The following is a 14,028-nucleotide window of genomic DNA, read 5'->3' as shown; positions in this document are numbered from 1 at the left end:
ATGCTAGGAGGGATGACCTGTTCTGTTTTACAGAGGTAAAGGTCCGCTGAAAAATACATCAGATGTGATCAGTGCAGCCAAGAAGATTGCAGAGGCTGGCTCAAGGATGGACAAGCTGGGGCGCACTATTGCTGACCACGTAAGTCACCGTTCGTTTTCATAACCCTCCAGCACAGATGAGCAACAGGAGGTGTTTTCGTTCTGCAGACACAGTGAATACTGCAGTGTGTGGTTTCTTGTGAGGTCTGGGGTGTTTTTCTGAGCTGGATTTCCAGAGTTGTGTGGTAGTCTTCTCCTGCTGGCTGCTTTCCTGCCACCCTCAGCAGTGTAGGCAGCCACATACGTCCAGCCACAAAACCTGCAGCTCCCTGGCTTCAACCAAGCACCTGCAATCTGACAGCCCTGCTCTGTGCACGCAGCAGCCAGGCCAGTGCCTCCAACTGAGCAGGGCTGGAACAGTTCCTGTTGTTTACATCATGCTCGGGCTGCCCAGTGCTTTCTGAAGCAATGACAAGGCTGTGTAGGCAACGCTGTAATTACTGCACGTGGCCTATTTGCACGACTTGTAATATTATTTCTGAAGCAGCTTTTTAATATTAAACAATTTTCAAATGCCCCACAGATGAATGGTGGCCTCACCATTCATGTCAGAGCTGCCAGCATTACTCCTTCTGTCCAGCCAGAGCTGATGGAGATGTGGAGCCAGGAGTGCTGGGTGCTCTGCATCATCCCGGGCTGTGGTGCAGGTGCTGTGCTCTCTGTGCTACAGTGTTTGGAAAGAATTGTGTAGGACTGAGCGTGGCCAGCTCAGGGTTTATGCAACACGTCCTGTGCCACTGCACAAGCTGGGCTGGGCCAAGCAGAAACACCTTTGGTCTCAGTCCACACCCAAATTGCAGACATAATAATGCTCTGCCTTTAAAAGGTGCCCTGAAAGGCAAGTAGGTTAGGTCTGAGATCGTGACTGCTGGAAACTGTGCTTTGTGCAGCTGTTGCTTGCTTTTCAGTCTTGCTCTGAACATAATTGATAATACCAGGCTTCTAATGAAGCTGTCTTACTCTGGAATTAAATCTTTGTAATGCAGATCTCTATTAAGTGTTGAATCCAGAGGACTCTGTGCTCACCTCGGTGTGTTAATGGTGCAATGAAAAGCATTTGATGAAGAGCAAAAGTGGGAAAGTGTTGCTTAAAATGGGGCTCCTTGCTGTAGCAGTCTGCCAGCCCTATTTCTGGGGATCGGGTGCCACTGCTGCCTTGGGGAGCTGAGGCGAGGAGCAGTTCATGTTAGAGACCTCGGGGGATCTTAGGCTGAAGTTCACAGTGCTGCTTCCTCTAACTCATGTGTTTTACACAAACCTGCCGTATGGGTTTCTGCACCGAGCAGCGCTGCAAGAGGGGGGGAAGGCTAAATGGCTGCTTTTAGTAGACATCAAGTTGGTAAAAACGTGAAAGATGAAGCACAGGTCAGGAGATAAATAGGAGCAGGAAAGCACAGTGAGTCACTTTGACAGGAATATGGCTTTTTTGTGACTCCGCACCCTGCTAATACTTCCACCTTACATATTTCATTAGATATGCTTACATGCTCTGTAGAAGCTCGCAGTAATGTACACACACCTGACAGAGACAGAGGACTGCGTGCAGCCGCTCCGGCGGAGCACGAATGCCTTCCTGTGTCACATATTGCTGTGAGCAGGCAGAGGTGTCCTCGTGCCCTGCAGGCCACGTGGCAGTGGTGAATCACGGCCCTGGTGTGAGCGTGTCGGGGCTCCCAGCCCCTGCTGCCAGCCAGCTTTACAACACGGGGCCTTCGAAACCGTAAAAGCTATTATCCCAGGTATTTCATGTCTGCTGAGAAGCGTCTAGCCATCAGCCTGCAGATTTCCCCAGAGGGGTTCCATCCTTCACTCAGAGTAGCAGCCTGCTTGTTTTGAATGGGAGAATGTTAAGGAGTTATGAGTACAACACAAACGAAAATGATTTGCAGCAAGACAGCGATTCTCCACTTTTTTTTTTTATTTTGTAATGTAGAAATACTTACAGCAGGAAACCCATCCCGTTGTGGTGCTGTGTGGAGTGATGGGGGGCTGAGAGCAGTACCTGCTGGGGGGATCACACGGGGCTGCTCCGGGCTGCCTCTGCGTACCCACACTGCCATGCATCGCCTGCCCCCGGTGTAGCATAGGGCCGGGGGGTGTTTTGGTGTCACTCAGTGTCACAGCAGCGTTCCTACCCTAAACTGGAGATGATGGGAGAGAGCGAACTCCCCACAGTCCCTCCCATACATGCGGCAGGTATGTGGGATAGGGCTGTGTGCTTGTCTCAGTGCACACCATGGGAAAGCTCTTCTGCCTCTCCCTGACTCTTTTCTTTGCAGAAATGGAGGAGGGAGAGGTTCTGCCTCTCCAAAAGCTCAGCTGCAGGACAGCGTGATGTGTGTGCGCATTTGCTTTGTGTCATTGGGAGCTGATCCTGGGCATGAGCTCTGCCAGCAGCCAGCACTGTGCTGCAGCAGCGTCCTGGCGAGGTCACACGTTGGAGAGGAGCAGGATACAGAACTGCTGCTCACAGGTTGCTCACAGGCGTCCTCCTTGCTGTCCTGGTGGTGGTGGCAATGCCCCCAGCACGCTGCTGTCTGTGCCTGCTGCACAGCTGTGTGCTGGTACCAGTGTGCTCCAGCTCCTGGATTTGTGGCCATGGCTGCCATAGGTGAATACAGTAAGGTCATGTCCTAATTGGTATGGAAGTCATAGAATCATAGGATGATGGCCTGGGTTGAAAGGGACCACAATGATCAGCGAGTTCCAACCCCCTGCTATGTGCAGGGTCACCAACCACCAGACCAGGCTGCCCAGAGCCACATCCAGCCTGGCCTCGAATGTTGTCTTTTATCGTGGGTAATATCTCTCTGCAGACACCACTGGCTTTTGAACGGAATTTTCTGTTCTGCTCAGAGAATTAGCGCACACAGTGTAGGCTGCGGGTTTCCCAGTCATGTCATATTGATGTCTACCATTGAATAATATCTCCTGTCCCATTTTTTACTTCCCCACTGCTGTTTGGTTGCCTCCTGCCACCACAGGTAAGCATGCAGCAGGCTCTTCGTAATTCCCAGCCATACTGTGCACAACCCCCTGCCACACCGCAGTGTGCGTGTGTCAGCACTCGGCCTTAGCTGAGCTGCTCGGGAGATGGAGAGCATTTCCCAGATGCTAATGGCAGGGTTTCATTAGCTCTTTGGCCCACCGTGTTTGTGGGCTTTCTCTAAAACATCTTGCACTGCTGGCTGGTATTGATTCACTTAAGAAAATAACCGGCAGACCTCACCTCTTTGTTATGCAGTTTTCACTTTGCTGATGGAAACCAGGAGAGGGCTGCAGGTGCCTCGGTGTGTCCTTAGCTTGGCTGGGGGGCATGGAGGTGACTGCTGCCACCCAGACCACAGCATCACAGGGTATCACAGGGTTTCACAGGGGTATCACAGGTATCTCCATGCTGAGCTGCCCCAGGGTTTTTCCCTCACAAAAAAAAGATGCTCCCTGCCCCAGCGGGCGACGCTGTGTCCCCATCAGGGCTGGGATGGCACTGCAGCCACTCATTGTGCAGACGTGGTGCTGGGCAGTGCTGTGAGGCATTGGAGGGCATTTGGGTTCCCTGCATGAGTGTGTGGGGTGCTGGAAAATGCACAGCTGAGCAAGTTACTTCCACGGAATGGCTGAGTGCTTCAGCAAGCACTTGAGAGATTGTATTGTTGGGTTTATTGTCTGCTAGCTTATGGCACTTGAGGCTGGGAATTGGGGCTGGGTTAGTAGCAGCTACCTGGGATCTGCAGTCCTTCCCGCTGCTCCTGTCCAGCACATACGGAGGGCTGTGGGAGCTAACACAGCGGCTTGGAGGAGCCACGTGCCTTCCTCATCTTCCTAGGCAGCTCAGGCTCCCACTGCCCTATTTATTGCTTGTGGTGTTTGTGTGTATTTAGCCGTGTATTGATCAGTTGATTTAAGAAAGCCTAAGCTCCAAACTGTGGTATGCAGCAGTCAGGGTGGCTGAGCTGCGGCTCTCCCATCCCCATGCCAACCCTTGCTGTGTCTCTCCCTGCAGTGCCCCGACTCGGCGTGCAAACAGGACCTGCTGGCCTACCTGCAGCGCATCGCCCTGTACTGCCACCAGCTCAACATCTGCAGCAAAGTGAAGGCCGAAGTGCAGAACCTCGGAGGGGAACTCGTCGTGTCTGGGGTACGTAGGGGTGTGGTTCTTTCCCAGGGGTAACAGCTGCTCATTAATGTTTGAAAGGAGAAAGAATACAGAAAGAGAGAGGAACGCTTCTCTTTTCCACACTCAGCAGTGTTTGAAGACAGGTTCGCTTTACCTCCATGCAGACTGCCACTGTTCCAGATGGTATTTCACTATCAGGAAGGTTAAATCACTTCAATCAGCACAGCTGAACCCACCCGTGTATCTGCAGAGCCCTGGAGTGCACGGGGTCCTGCACTGCTCCCGGAGCTGTTCACAATTCCGAGCAGCTGTGCCCTGAGCAGTGCGGGGATTTCAGCAGCTCTGAATGCTGCCCTGGGCTGCCCTGCTGCCCTGCAGCCATTGCGTAGCACACAGTTATTTCACTGCCCTTCCTGCAAAACTTCCTCCTAAGAGGGAGCCGAGGTGGCCCTCTGCGAGGGGGAAAGCAAAATGCACTGTATCCTGGTGTACTCCTCTTTGCTCTGGTTGGTTATGTGTAACCTGCAGTGCTTTTGCCCATCCACCTCCTGGGATGGAGATGGAGATGAGGATGGGATGGGATGAGATGGCACAGGATGGACGTTTGGTGCCACACAGCTCTGCTGCACGATGCGCTGCTCTCTGGGGGGCTGAAGGCATTGTGCTGTCAGAGGAGTGGATGTGTCATTACACAGTAATGTGGACTCCAGGGTTTTACTGCCATTATTCAGCTTCTTTAGAATTTACATACCCTCCTGCCATAAATTAGCGATGTGAGCAGGCATCTGCCATCTAATCTGCCGCTTTATCTGCTCCCCTCTGATCTGCCCATGGGGCTGAGTGCTGCTGGGGCGCTGTTCAGCTCTGTCAGGTTACAGGGGAAGGCCTCGTGTCTGCAAGGGAATTCCATCAGCGCCGGCATCCTCCCCATCCCAAGGCACCAAACGTTTTGCGAAGGCAGAGCTGCAGCCCCGGCAGCTGGCACTGCTCCCTGAGCAGTCTGAGAGCTCGTTTAGAACAGCACCTCTTTGCTTTCGGTGCATTGGATGGGGTTCCTCCCGCTGTGAAGAGCCACGGAGGTAGCGGCGGGCAGTGCAGTGTGGGCAGGGAGGGCACTGCTTCGCCATGGGGCGCAGCTCAGATTGCCACCATGGTACGCAGGGTGCAGTCCTCCCGAGTCCCGCTCACACTGTGTGCTGCTGGGCATTTTTTGCTTGGATTTTCCCCAGATCTTCCCTAGATGTACATAGGCTGGAATTTAAATGCGGAGAGGCAGCTGTGCTCTCGTCCTGCTGAGGATCGTTGGCATTTGTGAGCAGCAGGTCCTGGTCCTGTGCGTGGTGGATGGGGTGGACCAGCCATGCACCCACAGTGTGGTCAGCCCCGCTTCGCCCACACAGTGCAGCCCTCACCACCTGCAGTGTGGCTGCTCTTCTGCCACACACAAAGCTTCCAAAACCACGTCTTGTTCTCATTCTAGAGCTCCTGTCAGCAGGAACCGCCTCGCAAATGGCTCCAGGCCCGGCTGAAGATAACACTGCATCCCTCCCTTTGTAATATAACTTCATATTCTCGGGTGATTTAAATGTTTATTATCAGCAATTAAGATATTACCGTGATTTTGTTAATTTCATTAGAGAATAAGCTGCTTTTAAAGCTTAGTCACAAAAGCAAACAGCGGAACACAAATCCCTTTGGTTGCCATCAGCACGGAGCAGTGTGCGGGTGGCGCTCTTTGGTCCGCGCCGCGGCGTCAGCGGGGAGCACCGCCGTGCGGTCGGGGTGCAGATGTGGGGGGCTGCCATACAAGCGGCTGCAGTGCGGTTACAGCGCGGGGCCCGGAGCAGTGCTGGGGCGCTGCCTGGCACCTCATGTAACCGCGCCGTTCCCTCCCGGCAGGTGGACAGCGCCATGTCCCTCATCCAGGCGGCCAAGAACCTGATGAACGCCGTGGTGCAGACGGTGAAGGCGTCCTACGTGGCGTCCACCAAGTACCAGAAGTCGCAGGGCATGGCCTCGCTCAACCTCCCCGCCGTGTCCTGGAAGATGAAGGCTCCGGAGAAGAAGCCCCTGGTCAAGAGGGAGAAGCAGGACGAGACCCAGACCAAAATCAAGCGGGCGTCCCAGAAGAAGCACGTCAATCCGGTGCAGGCGCTCAGCGAGTTCAAGGCGATGGAGAGCATTTAGGGGTCTCCGTGTCGGTTGGTTTTCCCTTTAGGCCACTACTGCTACTTCCAGAACTCTACTTTTAATATTGTAAGGATTCTCAGAAGTTTCCTACTCCTCCAAATGTATTTACTTAATATAATTTTGATAACTTTGTTTAGATCATGTGGGGAAACACTCGAATTACAAATCCTATCAGTATAGCTCCAGCCTGAGAGAGTGTGTTAACGTAGATTGCTTTTAGATTCCAGGGGTGTATTTCTAGCTGGAAATTATTTTGTATAATCTCGCTTTAAATGAAATATTCTATAACCAAAGAGGTTTCACAATAACACTAACAGTTAACGCTGATAGCTGAATCGTTCTGCTTGGAGGCTGCCGTTTTGCCGTGTGATCAGGAGGGAAAAATTAGGTCTTTTCACTTAAAAAAAGAAGTTTTAAAAACGGATCATTGTATGTATGTGTATTCCTGCTGGGAGCGGAGAGCTGATGAGCTCCGTGTGCTGAACGGAGCCACAGAATGCAGCGGCAGCTCCTGCGCGGCACACGGCTGGCGGGGCCGGGAGGGGCCGCGCTGCTCCCTGCGCTGTGCTTCCCGTCCCCGTCCCTCGTGGCTGCTGGGGTCGGCTGCTGGCTTCTGTGTGCCGTTACAGATGGCTGCTGTTGTTGCTGCAGGACACAATAAAGCCGCTTTTCCCACCCGTGCGTTGTGCTGTGCGTGGTGTTGGCAGTGCTCCCCCCCACATCCGCACACAGCACTGAGCGCTTCCCAGCACCCAGCAGCTCTCTTCAGCTCCGGCTGCGCTGCGACCACGCGCTGTGTGTGATGCACCCACAGGCATCGCTTCGCTCTGACCTGCCTGCTGTGACCGTCAGTGTGTTTCACTCTGCCAATGAGGCCCCGCGTCCCCCAGAAGGCTGTGAGCGGTTCGGGGCTGGGAGTTGCATTGTGTGCGCAGTGCTGTAACTGAATTTGAGGGCCGCCCATTGGCAGCTGTTAGGTTATAACTCCATTCACCTCGATCACAATTTACTCTATCAAGCTTATTGCTGTCGGGTTACCCAACCGCCGATAGGATTAGGAGTTACTGCGGTAACGTTGCCCATTTTGCTCCCACGTGCTGTAGCCTCCAAGGACAGGTGATGAGGTGCTGCTGTGTCACTGCTGCCCAACAGGGCCGTTCTGCTCTGGGCACAGCTCTGCTGCCCCACAAACATGAGGTTAGCAGTGCGTGTCTGTCCCATGCGTGGTTGCTGCCTGCCTTCACAGTGTGACTTCTCTTTCTCCTGGTATTGATGTAATTGTCAGAAAGGTTCTATTCCCTGCGCCGTGCGGTGGCTGTCATCAAACACACCTCTCCTCCAGAACCCCATGTATTAGCATGGCAGAAACAAACGGACATTCAGATCCATCCAAGTTCTGTGTCAATGCAAACTCCCATTGTGCTGTGAACTTTGGGGGCACCCCCAGGAGCCACCGCCGCCCCCTGCACTCCCCGCCCCGCAGGCGCTCCCTCCCGCAGCTCCGGGGCCCAGGCGGGCTGCATTTGGCACAGGAGCAGCCCCATAACTTTATTAGAGCCAATTGAAAAGAATTACGCTAATTACTGCTTGATGTAATTAAGCTCTGGGGAAGGACTTGTGCAGTTTGTCTCATCTGCAGTGCTGGAGGGAAGGCTCTTCCTCTGGCAGCAGCACCAGCACAGCCCAGAGCAGTGCTAAGAAGCACACGTGAGGATGTTCCACCAGCGCTGCCCTGCTCAGGGACCCCACACAGCTGTTTGTTCCCTCTGGGAGTGGAGGAGCACAGCAGGAGCTCCCACGCACCCAAAGGAGCAGCTCCTCCCACACAGTGCTCAGCACACGTAGGTGCAATGCAGCACTGCGCTGCCCGCTGTGGTCTCCGGGGCAGAAATGCAGTAAAACCACAGCCACGCTGCCCACACTGCCACACGGCCCACCAGCAGCTCCCGTTTGTTGGTGCCCACAGATACCGATGGGATAAGTGGTGGCCCAGTCATGGGGTGCTGGGAAAAGCTGTAAGCCTGGACTGGGGCTCAGCCTCCAGCATGGGGGCACAGCCCTTGGGTTCGGGGCTGGTTCCAGCTGCTGGGCACAGAGGCTGTCCGTGCTATCCAGGTACCTCAGCAGCATCTTCCCTGAGCATCAGAATGCTCTTTGATAAGCAATGGCAGGAACATTTTCCATTCTTTTTGCTTCCTTTGAGGACAGTGTTCTTCCTCCACTGTTCTTTGCTGGCAGTTGGATGGAAATGCTGTGGGCTGTACTTCCCCAGGAGCCGCTCACCCCACAGCTCTGAGCAGTGCACATCCGTGCATCGGGCCCCATATGAGCACTGTGGGACACAACAGAACACGGGGAAAGCAGAAAGGGCAAAGCCAGGCAGAACTGCATTCCCTGCCCCTCTGAGGGCAGGGACACCACTGGTGACTGCTGTGGGGTTCCATGGGCACCACTGTCCTCACTGCTGCCCCGAGGTGGCCCTGACCCCATAGCACTGGGAGGGCACTGCATGCAGAGCACAGAGCCACACATTGCTGCATACACCCCTGTAGTTAAGGGACCACGAGGGCCACAGGGCCAGTACACCTTAGCCTGATTTAGCACCACATGGGGCCCAGCACTGCCCTAGGATTCAGATCTGCCCCCCCCCCCCCCCCCCCCCCAAGCAGTGACTGCCAGCAGATGGTATTTATTTTTAACCCTAAGGCAACCCCAGCCCTAAGCAGGCAGCTGGGAACTGCGCTGGGGAACAAAAACAAAGATCATTTTTAATCCCAGGAAGGCAGCCCAAATCGAAACCCAAAGAGAGAATGAAGAAAAAACAAAACAAAACAAATCAATACTTGCAATTAACGCCGCTCCGCAGCAGTGACAGCCGACTGACCACAGCCACGGCCAGAAACACCTCAGCTCCTGTGGGTGAGGGCCGGCACAGCCCGGCTGCAGGCAGCTCTGCAGGGAGCTCATGGGCACTGCCACAGGGCTGCACACAAAACCAGCAGCCTTCCCTTACTGGTTTTGTTTTTCTGCAATTGCGTTGGCAACATCAGCACCTCCGGCCCTGGGTCACATTGCAGCAGCAGCCGCCCTGCAGCAGGAGCAGCACATAGCAGGATTTGGGAGTTCGCATCTTCCTCATCCGAGGCCTCAGGCCCTGCAGACCACTGTCTGCAGCCCAGCTCCAAGGGCAAGAGGAACGCAGGTAGATGGCGAATGGTTCTGCACAAGGTAAGGCACACTTCACCACCCCGCTCTCTCCTATGATGGAAGGAGTGGACCCAGAGCTGCACCACACCGGGCTGCAGAGGGCATCGGCATCAGGTCCTTGCCTGGAGGACAGCAGCAGTGTGAGCTGGAACTGCCCCTTCCCTCCAGGGCACAGACCTCTATTTCCCAGAGATGCTCCGTGCAAAGGATGTGCACCCCCAGCACTTGTGTCCAATAACAAAGCTGTTGGCACACTCCCACTGGGAGGGCTCCCTTAGCTCAGCCGTTTATTCAAAGCGCGCTTACACAGCACAGGTGCCCACCACACATCACACCGCTGTCCCGACCCGTCCGAGCTCCGGCCTCAGCCCAGCTCCCGCAGGATGCTGTTCACAGAGCCCAGCAGCTCCTGGAAGTACCCGTCCCCATCGCCGTCCCTGCGCTCAGCGGCCGCCAGCTCCTCGTACTCACTGCGCAGCAGCCCCAGCGTGGCACCCAGGGCTGCGTCCCCACGGAAGCGCTCCCTGCAGAACTCCATCAGCACAGCCACTGCCTTCAGTACTTTCTCACGTGCGTCGTGCTCGGGCAAAGCCAGCAGCCCCGGCACTGCCACGCACCAGTCCTGTTCCAGCACGGCCGGCACCAGCTGCACCCGCCGGTACTGCTGCACCTTCTCCTCCGCGTGGTCGCCGTGCTGAGAGTCCTCCAGCAGCATCTGTGGAGGGCAGAGGGCAGGTGATGACCCATAGCAGGGAGCTGCTGCCTGCAGGTGACACATCACAAAGTGCACACAGCAGCTCCTGCCATGCACGGGGATGTGTGATGCACTGTTGCACATACAGCTCAGTGCCAGGGATCTCAGCACCCCGTGGCACAGGGAGAGGAAGGAGGATTCAGGCTTCCGTGGGGCCAAGGAGCAGAAACCCAGAGCCAGAGGAGCAGAGGGAGAGCCGTGAGAGGCACCGGATGGTGCTGTCCCCAGGGATGCCCCGGGTGCCCCCCCAGCCTTCCTTCTGCCAGCCCTGGAGCAGCTGCTCCATCACAGCACTCTGTGCCACTGAGCTGCTGGGCATAGAGACAAGGAGGGATGATGCCACCACAACCCTGGTTCCCAGGAGGGCTGCTGCTGAACGCCCATTTGTACTCTGGTCATTCAGGATTCAGGGTGGAAAAAAAAAGAGGAGGCAGCAAACACTGTCCAGACACTGCTTTGTACTTCAGTGCAGAGCTGGCACTGACTGAGGCTGCTACTAGTGTATGGTTTTAGGAGCACATTTCCACACAGGCAACCCCAAACCTGCTGGCTGCGTTTGGCCCAGCCCTGCTGCCCACCAGGTTCCAGGATGCTCCTGCATTCCCTGCAGACTCTGGAAGGGGCTGTGCCTGGCAGGCTGCAGGCAGCAACATCTGCATGTGGGCACACACCTGAGGCTCTGCAGGGCCTGCGGACCTCCTCCAGCCAGAGCAAAGCTGGTGCAGGTGGGGCTGCATGAGGTGCAGCATGAAGTGTGGCACACAGGTAGGCAGGAGCCAGGCCTACGGACCCTCCTGCTGTGTGCAAAGGGGTAGGGCAGCACATGTGTTACCATCAGAAAGGCAAATGCAGTGGAAGGGCGATACAGGAGTGCAGCAGCAAAGGCACTAGTGAGAATGGAATGGTGTTACAAAGGAAAAGGTGCTCACCCATCTCTGAAGATCCAGGCTTGCAGGGAAAACTCCACAAGGGAAGGATTTCCACCCAGAGATCCTTCCCCAGTGGGGGTCAGCCCTCAAATGAGGTCTAAGAGGCGCAGCCAGGCTCCACCCCTCCTGGTCACACAGCTGAATTGCCTTCACCTGTGCTCCCAGGGCTGCCCGGGTCCCTTCCCCAGCTGCTCAATCAGCGGTTCAGGCCGGGGCTCAGCAGTTCCCATACAGGGTGTCAGAGCCCACGCCCTGATGGGATGTCAGACCCATCAAAATAATGTGTACCTTCACAAAATCCCATGGAAAACAGCTGTTTTAGAACACAGCCGTTCCTCTGCGGCGCCTGGAATCCAAGCGTTAAAGCAGTGATAATCTGCAGGGCAAATTGGCTATAAACAGAGTGAAAGTGGATTTAATTCCCATTCTCTGGAGTAAGAGAGACGCACAAACTAAATAACAAACGGTGGCAAGGAAAGGCGGCGTTTAAACGGACATTTGCAGCAGTAATTTGCTGCAGTTCCAGCACAGGAGCGGGGAGGGACCCCTCCCCCAGAGAAGACGCCCCGTCCCACTGCCCCACACCCCTCACCTTCTCCACGAAGAGGTCGTAGAGCAGCGTCACAGCACGGACACACAGCGCTGAGGTCCCCGGCTGCCTGAAGAGCCCACGCAGCACCTGGAGGCCGCCCAGCTTGAGGAACTGCTGCTGGGCGTAGGGGAAGTGCCTCAGCAGCGAGGAGAGAGCGAAGAGTGCCTGCAGGAGAGCAGTGCGTCAGATGGGGAGCAACAGTAATGCACAGAGGGGTGCAGGCAGCCCCCCACAGCTCCCATGCGGCCCGTTGGGTTGCCCAGCCATGCAGAGCGTCCCAAAGCTCTCCAACCCCACCCACCCCAACCAGGCGGGATCACCAACCAGGTGATGCCCACCTGAACTCCCTCCCCAACCATCACTGCAGGAGTTGGTGACCCACGGACACCCACAGCCAGCACCTGCACTGTCCCAGAGCATCACTCCATGCAGTTCCCTCCCTCTGCCCTTGGCACAGAGCCTGGCCGTGGGCTGAGATGCCCAAAGAGGACAAAGCAGGGCTGAAGGTGGTTTGGACACCAGGGAACATCACCTCTCTTGCCTGACGAGGGCAGAGGACCGGCCCAGGAGCAGTGTCCCACACTGTGAGTGCAGCAGCAGCACACGTATGCTCACTTCTGGGTCCCCAACAGACGGGCTGGCACAGAGGGGGCAAGCAGGGGCCAACAGATCCGTTCTGATGAGTGCTCCCAGGCACAGTGCTGGGCCGACACCACCCTCGGGCAGAACTGTGGGGCCACGGGGGCCTCACACATATCCAGCCCCGTGCCACAGCGAGCCTCGTGCCCTGCTCTGTGGACAGATCCAAGCTGACAGCCATTGCTTCCCCGACCCCATTTGTTACTATTTTACAACCCTGGAGTTGCCTCCGGTAAATCAGTGATGTTTCCGTCTCCTTTTTTACCATAGGCCAAAGGAGTGGGGAGTGAAGAAATGCACTTCTGGCCTCGCTGCTGCACAGCGCTGCGAGCACTGGTGTGGAAACCTACAGGCTTGGGCACAACCTGTCATGGGCACCTGGCCTGGGGAGCTGGGGGCAGTATAGGCACAAGAACTGGCTGCAGAAAGACAGAGTTTTGTCCTCCTGGAAAAGGGCCTCAGCTCTGCCCTTGGAAGCTCCACGATGCCGCCCAGAAACACAGATGGCACTGAGCTCATCCCTCTCCTCCAGGAGCTGCCAGTAGGACGGGTTTGTGTTTGCTGGAAGGAATGGGTCCATACCCACCAAGGGCTCAGGAGGTGCTGGTGAGGGTCTCTGCATCCCAGCCATGCTTCCCATCCCACAGTGAGCTGCAGGTCGGTCCCTGAGCACTCTGAGGAGTTTCAGTGCAGCCGCTCCCTGCAGGCACTGCTCCCACCCAGCAGTGAGGCTGCAGCCAAACAGCTGGGGACTGCCCGGCCCCTCCCAGGGCTTTGCCACAGACCAGAGAGGAACATGTTTGTGGAAGCTCCTTGTTAAAACTCGTGCAGCACTTCACTGTTCGCCCAATGGCAGGTGCATTAAAGATGAACAAAAGAGCTGCGAGTTGCCTCGCCTCATTGAATTCCATCTTGCAGAAGGTCACCATGTTAAGCAGTGGGGCCGGATGTTCAGGAGACGACAGAAAATGTTATGGCCAACAAACAGTGGTGGCATCAGATGCCAAAGCGAGGGTAATTAGATCTCACGCTCCGGGGAGCACGGTGGGGAGGCAGCGAGGGATCCCCCAGCCCAACGGACAGCACTGCACATTTGGCTGGGGGCTCTCTGAGCCGCTCACCACGCTGCAGAGCCTCCGCTGCCGGCCACTGCCAGAGGCAGGGCGCAGGGCGGGCAATTAGCTCCTTCCAAATGTCAGCTCCCGTGCTCGCTGCCCTCTGAGCTTGGTGCCTGCTGCAGGCATCCCCGCCTCTCCCCCCAGCAGAGCTGCAGCATCCAGCCTGTCCCCCGAGGCGGGGATGTGCCCCCCTGCGTGCAATGAGGGTGAGACCACAGCGCTGGCACCAACCCATCAGGGTTACTGGGCTGTGGCCTGGCCACCAGCACCACGCTGGAGTAAACGGGGTCATCAGATGCCCCCAGAATGGATGCAGCACAGGTCTCATGCTTGCACGTGTGCTGCACTGGCAGCAACTATAAGGTGCGGTGCCCTGTAGAGAG

At 56.1% G+C, this 14,028-nt stretch overlaps 2 protein-coding genes across 8 annotated transcripts in view; one reads left to right on the top strand and one right to left on the bottom strand.

Moving 5' to 3' along the window:
• Window positions 1-7,083, top strand: part of CTNNA1 (catenin alpha 1) — a 108,152-nt gene extending 101,069 nt beyond the window's left edge. Inside the window, exons 16-18 of the mRNA XM_414513.8 lie at window positions 34-139; window positions 4,103-4,237; window positions 6,116-7,083. Of these exons, the coding sequence (XP_414513.1) occupies window positions 34-139; window positions 4,103-4,237; window positions 6,116-6,403 (529 nt within the window). The 3' untranslated portion in view covers window positions 6,404-7,083. The remainder of the gene's footprint in view (window positions 1-33; window positions 140-4,102; window positions 4,238-6,115) is intronic.
• A 2,791-nt stretch (window positions 7,084-9,874) lies between these two features.
• Window positions 9,875-14,028, bottom strand: part of SIL1 (SIL1 nucleotide exchange factor) — a 90,722-nt gene continuing 86,568 nt past the window's right edge. For all 7 annotated transcript variants that reach the window (XM_015293620.4, XM_046900493.1, XM_040647078.2 and 4 more), the window contains 2 exons: window positions 11,889-12,053; window positions 9,875-10,328 (listed from right to left, as the gene is read on the bottom strand). In XM_015293620.4, coding sequence (XP_015149106.2) covers window positions 9,978-10,328; window positions 11,889-12,053 — 516 coding nt within the window. In that variant the 3' untranslated portion in view covers window positions 9,875-9,977. The remainder of the gene's footprint in view (window positions 10,329-11,888; window positions 12,054-14,028) is intronic.

Source organism: Gallus gallus, chromosome 13 (genome assembly GCF_016699485.2).
Source record: "Gallus gallus isolate bGalGal1 chromosome 13, bGalGal1.mat.broiler.GRCg7b, whole genome shotgun sequence".
NCBI lineage: Eukaryota > Metazoa > Chordata > Aves > Galliformes > Phasianidae > Gallus > Gallus gallus.
This window is presented reverse-complemented; position numbering and strand designations above follow the sequence as displayed.